The sequence below is a fragment of the Tasmannia lanceolata genome, unplaced genomic scaffold (genome assembly GCF_043159265.1).
Source record: "Tasmannia lanceolata isolate RefF3 unplaced genomic scaffold, GAP_Taslan_0.1 ptg000003l, whole genome shotgun sequence".
In the NCBI taxonomy this organism is placed as follows: domain Eukaryota; kingdom Viridiplantae; phylum Streptophyta; class Magnoliopsida; order Canellales; family Winteraceae; genus Tasmannia; species Tasmannia lanceolata.
The window spans coordinates 11,447,012-11,470,375 of record NW_027518680.1 but is presented as its reverse complement, the minus strand read 5'-3'; the positions used below and the strand labels follow the sequence as shown (position 1 = coordinate 11,470,375).

The 23,364-nt window shown below is 39.1% G+C and overlaps 2 protein-coding genes and 1 pseudogene across 2 annotated transcripts; 2 read left to right on the top strand and 1 right to left on the bottom strand.

Annotated features, from left to right (window-relative positions):
• Positions 1-7,778: 7,778 nt before the first annotated feature.
• Positions 7,779-8,824, bottom strand: LOC143851071 (ESCRT-related protein CHMP1B-like). The gene has a single exon (XM_077360394.1). The coding sequence runs from the start codon at positions 8,656-8,658 to the stop codon at positions 8,047-8,049; it is 612 nt and encodes a 203-aa protein (XP_077216509.1). The 5' UTR covers positions 8,659-8,824; the 3' UTR covers positions 7,779-8,046.
• Positions 8,825-10,202: 1,378 nt separating this feature from the next.
• Positions 10,203-22,816, top strand: LOC143851062 (serine hydroxymethyltransferase 3, chloroplastic-like). Its single transcript, XM_077360385.1, has 12 exons — positions 10,203-10,360; positions 11,334-11,574; positions 15,560-15,755; positions 15,870-16,044; positions 16,164-16,281; positions 16,404-16,516; positions 16,692-16,814; positions 20,528-20,632; positions 20,937-21,023; positions 21,127-21,234; positions 22,239-22,311; positions 22,389-22,816. Exons 2-12 carry the CDS (start codon positions 11,361-11,363, stop codon positions 22,661-22,663), a joined length of 1,587 nt encoding a protein of 528 aa, XP_077216500.1. The 5' UTR covers positions 10,203-10,360; positions 11,334-11,360; the 3' UTR covers positions 22,664-22,816.
• LOC143870193 (U6atac minor spliceosomal RNA) lies at positions 12,648-12,780 on the top strand (annotated as a pseudogene).
• Positions 22,817-23,364: the final 548 nt, after the last annotated feature.

The following is a 23,364-nucleotide window of genomic DNA, read 5'->3' as shown; positions in this document are numbered from 1 at the left end:
TGGGAAAATTATTAGCCTGCCTTTATCATCATTTTTGTCGTCACCATCTATCATTTTCCGATGACCAATGGTAACTTTCATTTGGCAATTAAATGGAGACTGATCAATTGGACAACATATACACTGAAAATTCTCTGTATACGCCCATTTCGATTCTCAAGATTTAAGAGTGCATCCCTCTTGTTAGGTAAAGAGAAGTGATATACTCACCTCTTATTTTATTTTATTTTATTTTATTTTTTTACTCGGGACACAGGGACGTGTAGTTTATTTATGACTTTTATACTAGAGGGGCTGTCCCAACCCCCAAGTATATGGCGTGCAACTTTAGTAATGTAAGGAGGCGGGGCGAGGATGTAGTAAATATGACTCGACAAGAGGTACCTAAGAGGGATATCTTACGCGATCTTGGTTCAACCCAACTGGTGTCAGGATTAGACTTAGTCGTTTTGTGCCAAATAGATCCTTTCACCTTCTTCACGAAAATTTTCTTAAGGATTTATTAGCCGAGCCCAACTAGTTTGGTAAAAGGCTTAGTTGAATTGAGTTTACTAGAGGGGCTGTCCCAAGTAAAAAAAAAGGGGCGAATATATCATTTCCCATAGGTAAATTACTGAGTGGGATTAAGATGTAGTAAACCACGCCCTGAATTACTTATTGCACCATCTAGCCCACGTGCATGGCGCTCAGCAAGAGGCAGTCCCGGCCTGGCATCCTCACTGCGAAGTCCTCTGGTCATTTTCCGATGCTTGTTACATATAAGCCTTCCGCTATATATATTGGATTATACAGTGTCTGGTTGATTCAATAGGATGTCTGTTTGGCATGGGACCAAGACCATGTGGGTCACTCACACAATATCAAGGGTCTCGAAATTGACCTCTCTTGCAAAGTTGTAATATTTTGCGGGTATGCAATAAAAGAAGGTATTATGGGGACTGGTACCCAACATCTTGAGAATTGTAATTAAGGTTGCAACTATTACCTCACCTCACCAGCATCGACCCGACCCGAAAATAGGCAGGGTCAGGTTTAGAAATCATGGGACTTGGGTTGGGTCTGGTTTCAGGTTGAAAATCACAGCCCAATCTCGAGTGAAAAATAGCCTGTTCAGGTTCATAAATCACGGGTCTTAGGTTAGGTATGGTTTCAGGAGAATCCCTTCAAGAAAAAAAACTGAATCCCGACTCGACTGTATAGGTGTACATTATTTTCCAATATATTATATATAGATATCATTATGTTCATTGAGGTGACCAAGTTTTTTATGTGAAAAATTAGTTTCCAACTTAAATTTAAGCAGGCTTCCAAATCATTGTGTCTCCAACTCTTTCACAACAGTCTTTTACCATGGCATCTTTATTTGTAGCAACTAAGAATATGTCTGGGAACATATTTTTCAATAGGGAGGGAGAACACCAGCTTACATACCAAAAACTGATCCTGTCACCAGAGTATACTTTGTACCTGATGCCACGATTGAAACTGTGATTCATACCCATTATGTCTTGCCATACTGTGACCCCAGTCTTTCTAAAATAGTTAGTTGCTTTCCAATGACCTGGCTCTGCCCCATATTTATTCTCTATCACCTTGGCCCAAAGATGTTCTTGCTCCTTTTTTTTTCTTTTTTTTTTTTGATGGGTAAGCTGGGGTTAGGCTTCAGAGAGTCAAACAAGATTACCAGAATTCATTAGAAAAATATATGAAACAAGATTACAAGGGAGACTTCAGAGAGTCAAACAAGAAGAACAAAAAGAATGCATAAAAAACTAATGAAAAATAGGACATGAAACACCGAATTGGAAAATGCCTTCAATTTGATCATTCAGGAGGAGCATGAATAGCATGACAAGAGCCAAATCCTTTCCAAATTGAACTTCTGTTTTTTATTTTCACCAAACCTCCAAAGCCACTTTCCCAAGAGGGAGCGGTTGAGTTCTTTTATTTTCCCGATACCCAAGCCTCCCCCTTTCAAACGTCTTCCCAACTAACTAAAGCCCCCCCCCCCACACACACACACACAAGAATCTCCTTTGGATCTTTTCAATATGATTTACAATACTCATAGGGCACTTGAAAGACATCACAGCTTTGATCAATGTTACTCTGCCACCCCTCCAGACTAGGTTTCTTTTCCACCAGACTAGGTTTCTTTTCCAAGTGTCTAATCTCCTTTCTATCCTTTCCACAATGGGATCCCAAGCTGGTTTACTTGGTCTCCCCATTCCCAAAGGAAGACCAAGGTATGTAGTGGGAAATTTCTCCAAAGGAAAGCCCAAGAAGAAAGCAATACCACTAGCCACTGCATCTTCTATATTCAATGCAAAAATCCTCAACTTTGAAAAATTAGACATTTGACCCGTGATAGGTTCATAGTACCTCAAAATGGCCTTGAGATTCAGAATATTCGAGACCTAAGGGGAGCCGAATAATAGAGGACCATCCGCAAACTGAAGATGAGAAACCTCTATGACCAATTTTGAAACCATCAATCAGACCCTGAACCAAGGAAGTTTCTTATGAACCAAACATATTCCTAACGAACGAAGTGCATATAAAACTCGCCAACAAACATATTCCTAACGAAACAAGTTTATATAAAACTTGCCAACAAACATATTCCTAGCAATCAAGTTCATATAAAACTCACCAACTGCACAACTGAACCGTAGTTACAAAATCGCAAATTAATTAATGTTTGTGAAATTTTGTATAAATTCTGAATTTTACTAATAATTATAGATGGTCAAAATTTAGAGAACTCTTTTGGGTCAGTGATCTGGGTTTTCCTTTTGTAGGCTGATCTGTGTTCAATCGTTCCTTGTTTACGAACCTTGCAGTAATCCAACTGCGTGTCTCCACATGAGACTCAAAACTTCCTTCATAAAGGTCCTAACCTTGCACACACAGGCCACCTAATTGTCGGGAAAGGTTCAGGTATTCGAAGGACAGAAATAAGAAGCCAGATCCACCCAATTGCAGGCGCTTAAACTACTCAATGTCCTTTCCCACTTGGGCACTAACTAGGAGTGATTGCCTTAACAAATATTCAAGGGATTTGCTAGGGACCTTCGCAGAAGGCATTTTGCGGGACGACTGTTGCATGAGAGTGCAGCCACATAGGCTCAGATTTTGTCTTATTCATTTAATTCATGTGAGGTGGCCGCACTCCCATGCCAATGCCTTCTGCGATGGTCCCTAGCAAATCCCATATTTCAAAATAAAACATGCAAGTAGAGCAAAAGTTATAATATCATCACATGTACACAACCAACCCCTATCTCCGACTTCTAGGCTCTAGGAAATAAACTCAACGAGCATAATGCCATTTAAGGTAGGCATTTCATTTCAACTAACACCGGCTCTAACTTATTCTCAATTAAAACAGTACTAAACATAAATCCTACTATATGTTTTGACTGGGAGCTGGATCAGTTGCCTAGACTTTTGAAAGTATTTGGCAAGAAGCGAATGTCTGGGACTAGGAACCAATTAATGGTAGAATGATTATGACATTGAAAATTGCTGAGGAGCACCAGGTCCAAACCCTCTTGAAAGTATTTGAGAACGTTTTCATAACAATGACTGGTGAGGACAAGAGGGTTTGGACCTGGTGCTCCTCAACAATTTTCAATGTCAAAATCATTCTACAATTAATTGGTTCCTAGTCCCGGACCTTCTCTTCTTGCCAGAGTTTGGACAATTCCAGCGCCTCCCAATGTCTGTGCGTTTGGGGCGATCGTTTGCCTTGACAGGATCCTGACAGTGGGCCATCTTCACAATTGACACATGCTGATAGTGGAATATTGCACCCTATTATTGCAATCAAGCGAGTCAGTAGAGCATGTGTTTCTCCATTGTAGGTTGGCCAGAGAGGTGTGGAGTAGGATATTGAGTAGATTCGGCATGTTGTGGGTCTTTTTGCCAAGGCTGATAGACCTCCTGGAGGGCTAGTTTTATGTTCCCGGCCGGCAAAAGGGTCTCGACGGAGTGTGGCCTTGTTGGCCACTCTATGGGTCATTTGGAAGGAAAGGAACGATAGGGTTATTGACGGCTGGGTTAAATCAGCTCAATATATTTATACAAGAGTGATTGCTATAACTATAGCCTGGGTAAAGATCCTACCGAGCTTCAGTTTAGTATCGGCCTTTGACCTCTAGCATGCTTGGAGAGATATATGCATGAGTAATGAGCAGGTGACGACACCAGCCCTTGTATGGGAACCACCAGAGCCAGAAAAAATGAAATTTAACTTTGATGGTTCCAGCTTTGGCAATCTTAGGCCATCAGGTATAGGAGGGATACTAAGAGACAAGCATAGACAGGCGAGATGAACCTTCTCAGACCCAATTGGAAACACGGGCTCCAATGAGGTGGAGGTGAGAGTAGAGCAACAGTGTATATGGATGATGGTGCCGAACATTTTTGATAGGTTGATGTAATCAAAGTGGTTGTTGGGGTTTCATCCACATCCATGGAGATTTGCGCTCTGGTTTGATGAGATCCAGCAGTCGACTAGAGGGAGCATCTATCTCCTTTAGGCATGTAAGAAGATCGGCCAGTGGTGAAGCGGATGGTTAGCCAGGGTAGGTGTGGATAGGGAGGTAAGAGAGATGTTTGATTTCCCTCCCCCAAAGCAGTCTTTTCATTTTTTTTTAAATGGTAGCAAATTTCATTAAAAAGAGATGATCAAGAAAGTCAGCCCCTAAGATACAAATGAACAAGAATATACAAAGTAGCAAATTTCATCATGTACTTTTATTTGGTTTTCTTCTCTTTTCATTGTATTGACCATCTCGGTTATTGGGCTTTTTTCCCTCCTTTTTATTAATAATATTCCTTGTCATTCAAAAAATTTGAAAACCTGCTATAATTGAAGTTTAACTTCGCTGGGTCTAGTTTGGAGAACCCATTGGACCTCTCAGAAGCTACAAATGTGGAAATGCAGGCTCTCCTAACCAGCATTCGGCCTTCATACCTTGACGTTGTTGTAGCTTACTCTTTTTTTTTTTTCTTCTGTTTAGCACCTCAGCTTGTATTTGGCCACCTAGCTCTGTTTTTCTTAATAAAATTGTTGTCATTCAAAATAAAAATAGCACTGCCACTAAAAAAACTTAAATCCTAATAAAAAAGACAAACTTCAAGAACGATCACTTGTGACTACAATTACCAATTCAAAATTTAATGAGTTAACTGAAACAAAACACTCCTAAATGACCGCCTACAACATTCTCCACTAATGGAAATAGCTTGGACTCAATAGATGCTACTTTATGAGTCATTTGGAAGGGAAGAAACAATAGTCTTTGAGGGCATATCCAAACAGGAGAAATCGCTAAATCTGAAATTTCTTTCCTTAATTATTCAATGGGCGATTGTCAGAATGCTACCGAAAGCGAGTGTGATATGAGGTGTGCAACAACAAGATTCTTTCGACTACCTTTTTGCCCACGTAGATCCCCTTCCTTTCTAGCCTCATCAAGCTAAACTTTTACTGATTGTCCCTTTGGCCCATACAAATGCAGTCAATGCAGAAGTTCAGGCACTCTTTGGTGGCATTCGTTTGCTAGACTTAAATAGTCCGAGGGTAGAGGGTGACTTACTTAACATGATTCGTTGGATGAGTAACGAGGCCTCGTACCCGTGGGATGCGCCGGTGCAATTGAAGAAGTGCACAGATAGAATGAAGGCCGTGCGGTTATCTTTTTAGCACGTGTGGTGATCTATGAACAGTGAGGCGGGTCGTTTAGCCCGATCAGGCAGTTTCAGATTGGGATTGGAGTTTTTCTAATAAAAGTTGCCATTCAAAAACAATAAAATAAATAGTAATAACATCCAATGTTAGATCTTTTACATCAAATATTTTTCTCTAAATCCATCACCATTAATGTTGTTACCTTGACAAATACTTATTGACGCTATGTCTCAAGAATCATGCTTGACAAAAATTCTACTACTAGAACCATCATCTCCTCAACGAACTCTCCTCCATTTGGGTAGTTTCTCAATCTGGCCTGATATCGGGCCATTTTCCATCTTTCGCACAACTTCGCTTTCTTTGCTTGATTATTACGAGGGTGGGCAGATGAGAAGCCCAAGAATTCTCGAAACAGTCAGAAGGATACGATGATCAGATAGTTACGCGTGCAGATGGTGACACAACTGAACAATCTTGCCTTGTAGGTAATCTAAGTATTATGAATCCAAGAGTGTTTGATATCACTTCCTTCTGTGCATGATCAGTGCCAGCCACTTAATTTGCACTTGCAAAAGAAGTGGGCTGGAGCATGTTTTACTCATTTAAAATGTTTATTGGAGTTAATTTTGTTTTATAATTTGATTGAAAATAGGATTACAGTAGGTGGGAGAAATCTAGTGATTTTTAAAAGGTCATCTCGTAGTAAAATTTAACTTATCTGCAATAGGTTAAATCAGTGTTGGTTCTAATTGACATTTGATTCCTAGTTAGAGTGGAAGTGTGGGACTACATGGTTGGGTTTTAGTTGGTTTGTTTTATTTTGGTCTATAAAGAAGCAATTTGTGCTTTTTTCATGCACATGGTGATCAACTAAAGTAATCCTGTTTTATTCGAGGGCCTTATGCATCCCTCAGTCCCTCTAAGATCTAATGTCCTTTAGGAGAAGATATCCTAGAGCTTTTCTCTATATCCCCGTGAGCTTTTGAAATATTGAATTTTTCTTACAATTAATCAAAGAAAACTTCATGGTGTGATGTATGCATACCCCATTGATAAATCCGCTTCCCATCACCGCCAAATCTACTTTCACCACCTAACTCCATCCTTTCCAAAACCCACCTTAACACTGAAAAATCTGCTCCATCATCCCTTCCATGCCATTGCAGTAAACTCTACTAAAAAAGATAGACAGATAACCACTGAAGCTAGAGACTGTACTCTCTTTGAAGGCTGAAGATAGTAATATTTTCTCCTCCTTTGAAGACAGGATGTCCAAGAAATGACTCCAGGCCTCACTGAAGCAAAATGCCTCTTAAGTCATTCTTACTACATTCCATCTTTGCCTTTGAACCTCTAGGCCATAACTGTCACCTTAGGGAAGAACTTCATTGACCTATAATCTCTGGTGATTGATAAATAGAAAGCCAAATCCCTATCTCTATCAGCCAGCCTTGTTGCCTGGGTCTTCCATCCCCTACATGTATCCAGATTCAACAACAGACCCACATCTCACCAGATCCAAGAAAAAAAAGGAACGGAAAAAATCGAATTATTTTTTGGTTGGTAAGCTGGGATCGAACCTGCAACCTCAAGGTTGAGATACAGGGCCTTAACCATTGAGCTACAGGTACAACACGCTAAATATCGAAATTTACATACAATTGTTACTATTTCAGATAGTCCCACATCTATAATTCTTGATAATCTACAAACTATGAGATCCACACAGAACTCCAATATATTATATACTACAAAACAGCAGTAAAAAAAAGATAAACCAGAACAGACACAATACTCACCCACCAATTTCAACAACATATCCACATCTTGCCGATCTAAGGAAAAAAAAAAAGAACAGAACAAAAAATCGAGATTTATATACACACTAGTTGCAGTGTCTGATGACACAAATCTAAAATTTACGATATTTACCAAATTATCAGATCCACACAGAACTCCAATGCATTGTATACTACAAAACAGCAGAAAAAAAAAAAAAAAAAAAACAGAACAGACATAATATTCACCCATCAGATTCAATAACAGATCAACACTCACCAGATCCAAGAAAAAAAAGGACAAAAAAATCAAAATTCACATACAATTGTTACTGTTTCTGATAAATCCACATAAAAATCGAAACTTTCATACAGTTCTTACTGTTTCTGATAGATCCACATCTATAATTCATGTTCTTACTGTTTCCAATAGATCCACATCTAAAATTCATAATACTCACTAAAGTATCAGATCCAAACAGAATTCCAATCTATTATATACCACAAAACATCATTAAAAAAAATAAACATAAACCAGAACAGACATAATACCCACCTCTTTCTCCCTCACCCTTTAGCCTTAAGCTCCGCAAGCCGCCTCGACAGATCATCCTCATCCACCTTCTCTGGCGCCGCAGTCGGAATCGCATGAGCAGCCGGCTGCGGCAGCCCCACCGACACCTCCAATCCATAATCATCCGCCACCTGTTGCATCAAACTATTAACTTCCCCTTCTGGAGTCGAAAGCGTCGAGCTCCCAGCCATAGAACTCTCCATAAATTCCGCCTGTACTTCCATATTAACAAAATGCTTCTCAAACTGATCCATAGTTTCAGACATCTTCTGCAGATTTCCAGTAGCCAAAGACGAATCGAGAGATTTAACGATCGAGGCCATGGATTTGTTGATCACTTGCATCTTAGATTGAGTGTCGAGGCGAGCGACTACTGCGTCTAGACGGGAGGAGAGGCGTAGGTAATTCATCTGCTCGCTGCGTTTTCGGATTGAGTTTTCTGCGTAGATCCGAGCTCCGTCCATGTTTCCTTTCTCGATTGCTTTCTTGACTTTGAGCTTTTGTTCTTTTTCTTCTTTTTCGCATTTTCGCGCTTGGCGTTGGAGGCTCTTGGCTGTGAATTTCAGCTCCATGATCTGGTTCATCAGTTTCTCTGTGTTTCCCATGGTGAGATTCGAGATTTGTTTCTACTTCCTCGGAGCTAGGGTTAGGGTTTCGAGAGAAAGATTACCTCTTTTTCTTTTCTCTCGATCTGCGATTGGATTAGGGTTTGAGAGTGAAGAAGATAATCGAATTCCTTCTCCTTTTTCTGTGCTAGGATTGGGTTTTTGATCGGGATAGATTTTCCCCTTCCTACTAGTCTCCTTGTTATGGACCTTGTCAATGGACCCGGACGGTCCGATGGATCGATTCCGGAATTTATCATCTAGACTCATTACCAGGATCTAATGAAAAGTCAGACCATCCCAAATCCGATTTTCTCATATGATTTTACTATAATCTGATTTTTTTATAGCTTTAAGGGCACAGGTGTCAATGGATCCACTTCGGATTCCAATTTGTTGTCTCAGTCACGATCTATTCAAATCCCTTATCGGTTGGATCAGATTCTGAGTGTTCTTCAAATCCTCTTCCCTATCCCGATCGCAATCCATTTCAAATCGGACCGTCTATAAAATGGATCGTGACTAAGAGACAGGAAGTAGAATCCGAAGAATGCTCCAAATCCGACCCGGTTGGTAAGAGATTTGAATTGATCGTGACCATTAATAGTGGATCTTTTGACACCCCTATTACCAAAGTGACAAGGGCAAAGTTAAAATATCCCATCCTACATAGATATTCAATGCAGAATGGACATCTCACTACCAATACTTAGTGGTGCAAATATCAACGAAGCATATTCAAGGAGTCTCTTACATCAAGCTTGATCAACGGTCAAGAATCATCCAATGCGTGTGGGCCCACAAGAAATAAGCTGGGGTTGTTATGGACAACAACTAGACCTGGCAAACGAGTGAGCCGGGCCAGGTCAACCCGTGGGTGATGCGGGTGCGGGTCACATGGGTTGGGTCAGGAAATGACCCGCATTTTTGCGGGTCAGAATTTAGGTGATCCGCGCGGTCCGCAGGTGGGCCGGGTCAACCCGCGGGTCACCTCCAAATTCAAACAGTCGTTTATTTTGAGAAATGTTATCACTGGATTTTGATGAGGGCGGTATGGCCGGCACCGTGGGATGATCCAAACCGTCCATTAGATGGCCCACAGCCTAAATAGGTTGTGCCCTAAAAATCATTTTGATAGGTTGATCCTAACCCTCCGATCTACAGAGGATTAGATCAAGTGATCAACCCTCTAACATTCAGATCGGAGGGTTGGGATCAACATATGGTGCCAGCCACAACCTATTTATATTCTATGGTGCCAGCCATAACCTATTCACGCATCAAACCCTTAAAAAATAGATTAGCATGACAAAATCAACATCATTTGCATTAGAAAAAAAAGCCATCTAACTAGATTAGCATGACAAAATCAAAACCCTTCAAAAAGCCAAATGACCCGCGGGTTGACCCGACCCGTGTTTTTGCTAGTTAGGTCACCAGCGGATCAGTTTCGACGGGTTACTAAAACTCAGACCCGTGCCCGCAAATTTACGGGTGGGTCGGGCGACCCGCGGGCACGGGTCGCGTTTACCAGGTCTAAGTACAACAACATTCATGAACTTTAACACCTTCCTGTTCGCGGAATGCGTGCGTGCGTGCCATTATCAAAACAAAAGAGCGCAGATAGGTTTTTAGCTCCTTTATAGGGCCTTCGTGAAGAGGACACAGAGTAAGCGAAGGAAGAGCAAAAGAAAATTTCAAGGTAAAAATACGTTTTTTTAGTATATCGGTTCTTTTTTCATTTAATCCAGTAAAGATCTTATTTTTATTGGTTCTGGGTGCGGGGGATTTAATTTCTAGGTTTCTGACTGTATTTTTTTTTTTTTTTTTTGTTCATGTTATTTTTTGTCATTGGATTTCTCATACCCCTTGATTTTATGTCTACCATAGTTAGTTAGTTCACTCTAATACCCATGAATTACCAACCGAGGAAACAAATTTATTAGCCACTTTACGTCATATTTCTTAGTGTTGTATGCAGTATGCACCATAGTCTGCATTTTTGCCTTATAAAGTCAATCAAAACTCCTTCGACTCTCCCAAGTTATGATTGCGTCAACCGAGTACTCGACCGTGTCGTTCTGAGTCTACTAGTGTTTGCTTTGCCCGCATCCGCCCTTTGAAACAATGGTATGCACAGTACTAATTGAATAATTCTATGTTTTAGGATCATGTGGTGCTAGCAAAATAAAATAGTATCTTGATTTTATGTAATTCACATTGGAAGTAGCATAAATAGTGATTGTTTGGCGAATTGGGTGCTATTCAAATAGCCACCAAGTTCATTCTAAGCCTTCACAAGTTGTGGGACAAATTGAACTATCTAGCTAGTTTAGGTTATCGATCTCTTAGTTTTAATGAGAATATAGGAAGTGGTAGAATGAACTGAAAGCAAATTGGTAACCATGGTGTTGATTTAATTTTCTTGGAATACCCTTCTCGGCACGGTGTGGATTTCTTGATTTCTCCATTATCCGTTTTCTTATATATATATATATATATATATATATATATATATATATATAATTTTTATTTAATGCATTTTATTGAAACATTGATTTTTTATGGGATCTGGATCTTTTAGTAATTATTACGAGAGAGTTTCTCAAATAGCATTAGTAATTTCCTGTACAGTTCAGTAACGTCCAGTTTTTCTCATTGTATTATGTTGCTAGATCATAAATTTTCACCACAAGGAGAAAATGCATGCATATAGTGGATCAGTGATGGGCTCCTTGCACCATTCGATTTGGAATAAGGGTTCCAACATTTCTCCCAAGGTTTCTACTTCTGGTGAATTCCCATATCAGATTAGGCTCAATGTTGCGAAACCGTGTAAAGCTTCTTATGTTCAAGGGAGCTTGGTGACAGGAAGGCCACCTTCATCTGTATCTGTTCCTGCACCTGATATTGGAGGTAAGCCTATTGAGAGGTTTATGAATTTCCGACCTTATTAGAATTCTAGTCTTAGCTTTAATTTAGGCCTGGGTCATGTGATTTTTTGATTAGAGTTACTTGATTGATATGCTTGAAAAGTTGTAGAATATAGTCGGTGTAGCTTTAGTTGATCTTAAGCTGTTAAAGATTTCTAGTCTCATGACCTGCATTTGTTCATTTGGTGATGTTATGTCCTGATCCTGCTATTAAGTTCTTTGTGGATGGTAGATATTGTTCAACGATGTATTGGGTTATTTCATTTGGATTTATATTTTTCTTTCCCTATTTCTATGGTTCTTGCAAGGTTTATTCCTATTGTTTACTTGCAAATTTGAAGCTCTTGCTCTAGTGGTGTGCTTAAAACTGAGCTTCGACGGATTGAGTTTGGTAAGCTTGGACTAGAGGGTGTGGGTGGTCTTCTCCGTAGCGCGGGGGCTGAGATAATTTGGGCATGTTTGGGGCCGATTGGTGTTGCTGAGTCTAATGAAGCATATATGCGGACCTTGCTTAGTGGGATCAGGCATGTTGATCAAGCTAGCCTTGACTTGTTGATTGTTGAGGGTGATTCACACAATGTGTTTTGTTGAGCAACATTGCATCTTTCGACGTGGTATTCGATCATCTAATAGCGAGGCAGACTTCCTCACTTGTTCTGGAGTTGGGAGAATGGGGTTGGAGTTCTTCGACCATCTTCTCTGTGATGATTTCATTGTTTTTTTCTTTTTCTTCTCTCTTTCTCCCTTCATTTTGTTTTTTCTCTGTTTTCCTGACCATCTCGATCTTGGGGCTTCTCCCTTCTTATTTATGTATTACAATTCGAAAAATAAATTTTGAAGCTTGAGGCCACTAAGTATAAGAGATATTTAATTAAATTGATCGCATGCCATTTTGAATTGATTTGTACATTTTTGTGGAACTGAACGAACTAGCAGTATATGTTCCCTTTCTGTGTTGGGTAGATACTTCGAACTGGGTGTTTTCCACCCATGTAGGATTGCAACACTTCAGCTTCAATCTGCCCATGATATTTCCGAGTATGTGAACCATTCTTTGTGTATGTTGAAAGGAGAGATGGTTGGCATCTTCCCTGATAGGGAGGGGAACAGCCTTCAGGCTTCCCTTTTACCTCGCACGGTTAACCCCCACGCATGCTTGGCCACATGTCAAGTTCATCTCCTACTATGCAATGGTCTTGTCGGCTGTTTGATAGGCACCTTTTGTAGTTGTTTTTCACTTGTTCCTAGGCCTCCAACATTTTAAATTCCTCAACCCAAGACATTAGAGCCTAGAAGGTAATGGGCCTTGGTAGGTTGCGATTTTTCCAATAAAGCACAATGGAGGAAACTGTCTTTTGGCACTTTACAGATGACCTCCATTCTCACTGTTATTCTTTGTTATGGACAACTGGTCTTGACTAAATAATAATGATTGGCTATCTCTTTCATTGTTTAGCAGATTGATCATATGTACATTTTGGGTTTATTGGTAGACAAATTGGTGTTAAATTTGTTGTTGGTGTTCTATTGATGAGCTTTGGTGTTATGTTTGATTGTTATCTGTGTCTCCTGGGTTATGCAAGAGTTGATTCCCACACTATATGATATTGGTCATCCTCACTTCTGTAGGAGAATGCTATGGATGCTCAAGTTTATTGGCAACTTTTTTGGTCCATTTGGGAGAAATAGTACAATTGAATATTTAGGAACAAGGCTGCAAAAACCATCTCCTAGGTGGTCTCCTCCTGGTCCTGGTTTCTTGAAGCTAAACATCCTATGTCTCCACAGCTTTGTACATCCAATATCCATAAAAGCCTTCTGATGTCGTTAGAAGATAATGCAGTCAATAATTCTCTCCTTAATATCTTTTTGAAAAGTCAATCTTATGATCCAATGAACAGCTATATTAAATTGTATCCTTAATTATCATAAAAGCCTTTCAGTTCCGTTTTTTTTTTTTTTGAATTGTAAAATTTTATTTAAAAAAATTGCCATGAATGGTAGAATCACCGTTAAAAACTGTGACAGTGAGAAAACTAAAAGAATAATATATTAGCACGAATTTTCCCCCTAAAATTGTGACATTTATCATTTTTCTGTTTTGTTGCAAAAATTTCTGCATTAATTATGCAATACTATCCTCATCAAGGTTTTTTAATTGTTTTGCTATATATAAAAAGGATAAAAAATAAGGGAAATTTAGGGAATTATGATCGTGTTCTCAGTACCATTCAAAAAAAAAATTATCGTTTTCTCAACATCTATTTATCAGAGAGAGAGAGAGAGAGAGAGAGAGAGAGAGAGAGAGAGAGAGAGAGAGAGAGAGAATGCATCGCACCATCACTATCATTGTGAGAGCTTTTCTGTTCTTTCTTCTAAGGAATTTGCTTGTAAAGATGTGTAAAATAGTGTATTTTACAACTTGTAAAGGTTTATATGTAACTTAATATTGTTTCAAGATATTACATGACCTTAAGATATACTATATATGTAATTTGGGATTTGCTAGGGACCATCGCAGAAGGCATTTCGCAGATGGTCTGTTGCATGAGAGAGCAGCCACATAGGCTCGCTTTTCAACAGATTTTGTCTTTATTCATGAAGTGGCTGTTCTCTCATGCAACAGACCGTCCACGAAATGCTTTCTGCGATGGTCCTTAGCAAATCCCATGTAATTTTTAGCATTATTTAACACTGACTTGAGTTATTATAAGTGTTGTATATTTATATAAAGAGAAAAGTGTTCCTGCGCATCTGCACAGGGAGTTACCTGTTCATTTGGGGCTTAAAAAGCCACCGATTGGTTCGTATGGCGGGACCACCTTTGCGGGGTCCACAAAAAGCGACCAATCGGCGGCTTTTTAAGCCACTAATGCGCAGGTAACTCCCTGCGCAGCTGCACAGGAACACTTTTCTCTTATATAAATATTCTATTTTCCCTAATCTGCTCCAATGTAAAACCTCAAAAACCCGACCGAAATAAAATCCAGATATAATTTCCCAAAACAATTTCAAAACAAATATTTGACATGATCATAAGAAGTGTGGATGTCTTTTGGGAATGTCGGAGAGAAAGAATCAAGTGAAACTTGAAACAGAAAGTTCATCCATAATGTTGTGTGAGAATACCTTTATAGTGCATTTCCAAGGTCAATTTTTGGTGGAGGGATGCTCTTTCAAAGCCATTAAAGCGGATAAGAAATTGGAGTGAATTTTTTGGGCGTATAGCATATACTCTTGTGGAGATTATTGCTTTAACATCTTTCATTCAAGTTTCTTTCTGTCATGTACATCGTGCCGCAAATGGGGAGGTGGATGTATTGACCCAAGGAAGGGGTAGGGTGACTGAGGCATGTGTTGGATGACATCACACACACATATTGTCATGTACACCTCACTAGTCATCACTTTTGTACTTTTATTTTTCTTCCAAGAGTAAATTTTTTCTTTATACGACTGAAAAAATGACACAAAAGAAAAGGCTGGAAATCTTGATTTCTCATCAACAAAAACCGCACCTATCCAGTTCAAGAGGGGAAAGAAATAAAAACTCTGTATGCCAAAGTGGAAGCTGTACAGATAGCTCAGTTCTTCCTTACAAATGCAATACACTGATATCATTGGGGATGTTAATACATATGTCTCAACAAATGTCTGTATATGTCAGTTACAAGGAAAATATTCCCATTGGCAAATTGGAATTGTGAACAGTCCTGTCCTTGGGCCATCAATCCTTCCATACATAGTATATGTATCATTATTTTATGGGTTTCACTTTGTATTTATTGAAGCTATTGCGTATGGCATACTTTAACTTTGTATTTATTGAAGCACTCATATCGTATGCCTAGAAAAAGATGAAAACCACAAAGTAATCATTGTGATGGTTTTGTTGTAACTACGTGAATTGGTTAGGACTTACCCTTGTCCAACTTCTCAAACATGGAGTTGCATGTTCTGTTATATAGGTAAAATAAGTAGTTTAAAAGATTATAGCCTGAGTGAAGCTGATCCTGAAGTTCATGCAATAATTGGGAAGGAAAAGCAACGGCAGTTCAAATGCTTAGAGCTCATTGCTTCTGAGAATTTTACATCTCGGGCAGTGATGGAGGCAGTTGGTTCTTGCCTCACAAACAAGTACTCAGAAGGACTGCCGGGGAAAAGGTAAATCTTGGACAATTGGACATCTGCATTGTATCTAGCTCTTCCTCTGATTTTTCAAACTTTTTTTTTTCCAAAGTTACATGTAATTAATCATTTGGTAATGCGTGTGACCAGGTATTATGGTGGCAATGAGTTCATCGATCAGATAGAGAGTCTGTGTCAGGAAAGGGCTTTGTCAGCATTCCATCTAGATGGGAAGAAGTGGGGGGTCAATGTTCAACCATTATCTGGCTCTCCAGCTAATTTTGAGGTTTACACTGCCCTTCTTAGCCCACATGATCGGATAATGGTAAGTTTGGCGGTCCTTTGTTTCTCTAGTCATTTTTTTCTTATAATCCTTATCTCGATCTTGTCATCTTCACTCTTCTAGAATTCGAACTAGCACCTTAAATTGTACTTATAACTTAGGGTTTGGACCTACCTCATGGGGGGCACTTGTCTCACGGATTTATGACTCCTAAAAGACGGGTATCAGGCACATCAATTTATTTCGAGTCTATGCCTTATCGACTTGATGAATCAACAGGTGATGCATTTCCTTTTCTTTCTTGAGATTGCTGACTCTAAACTTGGTGATATGTTGACATGGTTTGGCATGTTTTTTGATTTTTTTTGTTGATTTGAATTTCTTTCTGGTTTTGCAAACAGGTATTATTGACTATGAAATGCTTGAGAAAACAGCTATTCTATTTCGGCCAAAGCTCATAATTGCTGGTGCTAGTGCATACCCCCGGGATTTTGATTACCCTCGCATGAGGAAGGTATAAATCTTATGTGATTTTGCAGATTTGATGATTTTTTTCTTCTTTTCTGAATGGCAATTTTATTTTTTATTCTTTAATGGATAAATGTGCTATCATATTGCTCGTTAAAATCCATCAACTCCTTCTGTTAGTACTTGACCTCTAATTTATTTTCTATAAAATGATTTGGAAGATTGCAGATGCTGTTGGTGCTTTCCTTATGATGGACATGGCTCACATAAGTGGACTTGTTGCTGCTTCTGTGGTTGCTAATCCCTTCGAGTATTGTGATGTTGTCACTACAACAACACACAAGGTATGACTTAAATTGTTCACATTACCTGTAGTATTATAGATTAATTTGGTGGGGGTATTTAAATTGGGGATCAATGTGCCATATGTTGTTGGCCATTTAAAACATGCTATGATTTATCCAATTTGGGCTTACACTAAGTATTTGCTAGCTTGTGGCCTCATTATTGTTTTGGTATTATATGTACTAGGCTAATGGTATATGTATCTCAAGTTATAATAGGGGTGGGAATGAAATTGGCAAGCACAGAAAGTGACAGTTCAGTGTCTACTACACATGATGATTGTTGAACTCGAAATTTTACAAAAAGAAATAAAGGTAAATCCCTTAGGAAATAAGAGAAAAAAAAGTTGGTTACATGTCATGTTATTCCCAAAAATAAAAAGGATAAACGTGAAGTTAAAGTATTTTCATGAAAAAGAAAACAAAAAAGATCTCACGACTAAGGGAAAAGAAAACCCTAAATTCAAGAGAACAAATTAATTCTCGCAGAAGAGGAAACAAGTCACCCACATTTCAAAATGGGAAGTTACGTAACTCCCCCACAAAGGGGAAGCTGTGATCGTGGAATCCTAGATAAGGGATGAGGTGGCACCCACAACGGCTCAAAGGAGGGAAACTTGAGATTGTGAAGTGAAAGTAAGGGATAAGGTTGCACTTGCCAACTATTTCAAAATAGCTCTATAAATAGAGCAAAGATCTTTTGGGAGAAGGGATCTTTTGGGGGGATCAGATATTTTGAGAGAAGGAGCTACGCGAAAGGAGAAACAAAAGAGTGGGAAGAGAGAAAGGTGAGAAAAGATTTGGCTAACAATTTTTTTTTTCTTTTGCAGATTTTCTTCGAGCAAGAAGACTTTTCTCTTTCATGAGAAGGAAGAAGAAAATCCCTTTAGAGTCTCTTCCAGAGACTTTTTAAAGGTCCCTTAAGGATCTCTTCCCAGAGACTTTCTTAAGGACCTTTCTCTTCCGGGAGAAAGATGATAAAGACGTCGGTTTCTCCCCAAAAGATAAAGACGGCGGTTTCCCCAAAAGAAAGAAGACCTTTCTCCTTCGGGAGAAAGAACAAAATCTCTTTAGAATCTCTTCCAGGGACTTTCTAAAGGTCCCTTTAGGATCTCTTCCAGGGACTTTCTAAAGGTCCCTTTAGGATCTCTTCCAAGAACTCCCTAAAGGGAGATGACCTTTCTCTTCCGGGAGAAAGTTGATAAAGACGGCAGTTTCCCCAAAACAAAAAAAAATTCATTTCCAGAGACTCTAAAGGTCTCTTTAGGATCTCTTCCCAGAGATCTCCTCCATGAGAAAGATGACAAAGATAGTGGTTTCCTCCGAAAGCAAAAGATAAAGACGACGGTTTCCTCAAAACAAAGAAGACCTTTCTCCTTCTGGAGAAACAAGAAAATCCCTTTAGAATATCTTTTCAGAGACTCTAAAGGCCCCTTTAGGATCTCTTCCCAGAGAGTCTCTAAAGAGAGAAGACCTTTCTTCTCCTGGAGAAGGATGGTAAAGATGATGGCTCCTCAAAAGGAAGATGAAGAAAGTTTGGGAAGATGAAGAAAGTCCAAAGGACAAAGAAATTCCATTCGAAAGGATCTGTTAACAAAAAATCAGATCTTTCTGGAGGATAATTAACTAAAAGTTAAATTTAGATAGGGAACCTTTTGATGTATAATCAGAGGTACTTTCTTTCTTCAAGAAATGTAGTTAATGGCCATTAAATCCGGAAGTGTATGATTCCTACCAAATTTAATAAAACATGTTCTCGCAAGAGGGAAATTTGATCCCAATATATTTTATGTGTGATTATCTTTTTCATGCATGTGAAATTTGTTGTCAACAATGATACTAGGGGCTATTTTTTCAGCCATAAGCTTACCGCTACAACCGTCCAAGAAATTTTTAGAACATTCATTAGGCCACTTGCTCTCGCCGATTTGATGTTCAAAGTCCAAACCCAAACTAAATCATTCTGAAATCTGCTGTAGAAACATGTCTACATTTGAATTCTTTCAACTGCCGGTGTGGTTGTAGAAAATGGTTCTAGAGACTAGTTTTGAATTCTTCAAAACTAGTCCAAATGGTTCTAGAAAATTCTGGAAAATCAAATCAAATCTAGCATAGGAGTATGTGTAGGTACTGGAAATTTGGCAGCATTCTGGCCATATGGGTCCCAGCTACTGACATTAGTAGGTGCTAGATTGATGTCATGCTGTCCAAGCATTATGGTCCCCTTTGGACACCTGAAATCTTCCTGTTTTTCTTCTTGAAATAGGCCTTATTGGCTCTTGAATTATTTTGAACCCGAATTTCAACATTAACATATGTGAAGTTAACATTAGGAAAGAAAGCTGGGGTATCTCTTTTACTGATATTCTCAGAGATTGGACGGAAGACATTGGAAGGACACCTGTGGTTGTTCAGTTCAAAACAAATCATCCGTGTTAGATGGATTCCTCCCAGGCTCCCACAATAGACAACATGGAGCTAAACTTCGACGAATGTTTGATCGGCAATCCGGGACCAGCAGCTGTTGGCGGCACTCTTAGAAATTCTAACGGGGATATAATCAGGTCATTCTCGGGGCCTACATGGAAAACTTATTCGAACAAGACTGAAGTGAGAGCTCTCATAAGTCATAACTGGTCTAAAGTTGAAGGGGACTCGGCAAATGTGCCAAGGGCCGTTTTCTGGTTTGGAATCTAGACTGTATTCTGGTTGTTACGGCAGAAATGAGTGATTTTGGTTTGGAATATGCTCACTAAGCGGTGAGAGAAAAAATAATGGGTTGCATGCTTTACTGTTTTTTTTTTTGTCATTTTGTCTTAACTTCTCTCTTTTATTCTTTAGTTTTCTAATATTTGCATTCTAAATTATCAGGAGATGTGTGAGGCTTGCGACTCACTTTTCTTTTAGGGGCCGTTTGCATACACGGATTTTAGAATCCAGGTTTTTAGTTTGAAAACAGTGTAAAAGAGGGTTCATGATCAAGCTGTTGTATGCTGTGCTGTATGCTGTCCTGACCACGTTTCTTGGATTTTGAGTAAGAAATCCAGGTTTTAGATATCTCTCCCCCATCTTGAGATTTCTAAAACCCGGAAACATGGGACGATCTCCTGCTCTCTTGCTGTCAGAAAGAAGGGCGAGAAATCAGAAAATGATGGCTGGTCTCTTTCTTTTCTTGTCTCCCATGTACAATTTTGAGGAAATCCAAGATTTTAAAATCCGCATATCCCAACGGCCCCATAGAAATACTGGTGTTCCACAACTGTTGATCTCGCCATTCTAAAAAAACAGCTGTTGATATCATGGCTATCCTCTACTTCTTGAACGTATTGCCTGCATAAGCAAAAGGTTCTATTTTTTGAAATGAAAAGGTTCTATTATATGGCATTTATCATCTAGACCAGCAATCCAATCCGTGTCTGTAGTGTAGGAAATCGATCTTTTTAGTTTAGGATTCTGTTGTTGTTTTAAAATCCTTCGTTCATCAAAGTTGTCAATTTAGTCCAGACTTCTGTAAGGTTGCAACTCCTGATATGTCTAACTCTGTCAACTGGTACAAATTACCAACAATTATTGTCTGCTTGATGGAATTTGTTGTATCAAGAAAAAAGTTTGTATTGACCTGTTGCATTGAAGAAGTTTTATCCTGTCTTTGAAAACATTCCCATCATGTTTGGTGCATTTCTAGCCTGATTTGTCATGATTTTGCATTGCAGTCCTTACGAGGTCCTCGAGGTGGCATGATATTCTTCAAGAAGGATCCTGTTTTGGGAGTTGATTTAGAAACTGCCATTAACAATGCTGTATTCCCCGGTTTGCAGGTCAGCAGGAGCAATCATGTTTGCTCTGTGAGGTTACATTCGAATATCTATATATTCCTTATCGGAATCTGCAATTAAGTTGCAATTAAGTTATTTTTAATAAATTAAGGGCGATGATAAATTCGCACCATCTGTAGGATAATTCGCACCCCTAAAAGAGGGTATGTGGCAGACTTTAACGCTTTTTAACATGAATTCACTTTAAAGGGGTGCGAATTATCCCACAGAGGGTGCGAATTTGTCATTGCCCTAAATTAATCCTAGACAAAATAAGAAGCTATCGGTGTGAATCATATGTTTGCAGGGTGGTCCTCATAACCACACAATTGCTGGACTTTCCGTGTGTTTAAAGCATGCTCAAACACCTGAGTTTAAGGCTTACCAAGCCCAGGTATACCACTTCCATTTGTCTTGAAGAAATGGCTCGAGTTGCTTGGTCACCGGCTTGTGGTAGTCAATCCTATTTAATGTGTCGTCTGGTGGCTTTTTCACAGGTGGTATCTAATTGCAAAGCTCTCGCAGGTCGATTGATTGAACTGGGATACACACTTGTTTCTGGTGGGAGCGACAATCACCTTGTTCTGGTGGATCTTAGGCCTATGGTAAGGTTCTGATTTCTGCTTGCCTTGTTGGGATTTTCGCACTTCATCTTTATAGCTCATTTGCATAGTTAGGTCAGTCATAGAATCTATAAATCCTCTATGATGAATTTTGAACATCGAAAGGGGTTATTTCAGTGATGGCCGAAGCTCACCATTCTGTCCATAGTTCTTAAACTTAGTGGCTTTGGGTGGTTCGTCAGCATTAGTTGCTGAAACTCTGCAGCTCTACCAAATTACCAACATTGAATGTATATTTTCACTGGTAGACTATGGTTCTGTTAAAGTATAAAAGCTCCAACAGCTTAAGCTTTTGGAGAAGTTGGTAAGTTAACATGGTATCAGAGCCAAAGGTCTCGAGTTCAAACCTCCCAGATAGCAAAAATCCACTTGCAATGGTCGGCCCAAAGTGGGACCATATGTGCCACGTGTTTGCCAAGTGGGCCACACGTGCGGGGAAGTGTTAAAGTATAAAAGATAAATAACGCCTTTCTCCAACAGCTTAAGCTTTTGGAGAAGTTGGTAAGTTAAAAGGTTCATTGAAATGTATATTGAAATCAAACCTGGTGATTTGATTTGGATGTTAAATCTTAAAGGCTGAAATTCAGTTCTTGATTCATGATTTGAACCACTGTAATACACTGTTTAGTTACCCAAATCGCAGATTAGCTGAACTCCTATCACAAGGTCGTCTTTCTTCTCCTATAGCCCTACCATAGTTTTAAAGAGGAGCTCAAACCTTGGTGCCCAAACCGAGTCAGAGGGTTACTTTTGTAATTTTTCCAAGATATCTCACCTCAACTCTTATTTCACTAGATCACTTGGGCCCTGTTTGTTTTGGATTTTGAGAAATAGTGCCAAACTGATTATTGGACTGCAGTTTATGTTTTTTAGTCCAAGTCTGCCACAAGAGGGAGGGGGGTTGAAAAAATCATCTCTCTAAATTTAATTGTAGAAATATTCTTTCCTTTCCCATTATGCAACACTGATCTACTGCTCACTGAAAGGGTATCGACGGCGCCCGAGTCGAGAAAATCTTGGACATGGGTTCGATCACTCTCAACAAGAACTCAGTTCCAGGTGAGTTTATACTTGCAGTACTCCCCTTTTTTTCTTTCCTTCCCTCTATCCTCATTGAATGTACACATTTTCTGAAGGTGACAAAAGCGCGTTAGTGCCTGGGGGGATCCGCATTGGAACACCTGCTTTAACTACAAGAGGGTTCAAGGAGAATGATTTCATTGCAGTTGCGGACTTTATTCACGAGGGAGTGGAGATTGCGCTGAAAGCAAAGCGCTCTGTTAGCGGGACCAAACTCAAAGATTTCATGGAATGTGTTGAATCTCCAGAGTTCTTTCTGAAGGAAAGCATCTTGGATCTGAAAGGGAGAGTTGAAGTTTGGACAAGTCAATTCCCTTTGCCTGGAGTGTAGTTGTCCCTTTTGAATGCAAGGTTTGAGTGAAGGCTTTTTATCAGCAGATTACCATGTTTTTGCATCACAGAAAAATGGGAATATAATGTGTTCTGCATAGAAGATTAAGACCATGTTTACAACAAATAAAATAAAATATCATTAGATATGCAACCCTTTGAATTTTGAAAAAAATATATTTTTAGGTGTAAAAATAACGAAAATTTTGAATTTTTTTTACAGTAATAAACATTTGTTTTGTGTGAGAAACCAACGAGAAACGCCGGTAAATTGAGATTGGTTTATCTCAACCACTCTCTTGCAAGGAAATACTAATAAGTTTCTCAATTTTATCCCAAAAAGAGAATCTTAAGGGGCTGTTTTGATGCAAAGAAAATTTTTATTGGAATGTTTTCCTTATGGAAAACAAAATTTCCAGTGTTTGTTAACTCATTTTTTATGAAATGCTTTTCCCAGTATTGAAAATATTTGTATGTTTTTAAGAAAATTGCTACCCTATTGAAACTTGAAATTTCTTTTTCTATGGAAAATTCTTACATATAAATATGCCACTAGAAGTAGGCTAATTGTGGGCAAACGTTAGAGATTACATGAATGCAGCATAGCTCTGAGGCTAGGGATTTATCAAGCCCATTGACTTCCCACCTTGTGCCGAATAACAAAGTTGAATTTTTGTAAACATTCCACCCACTGAGCGTGTC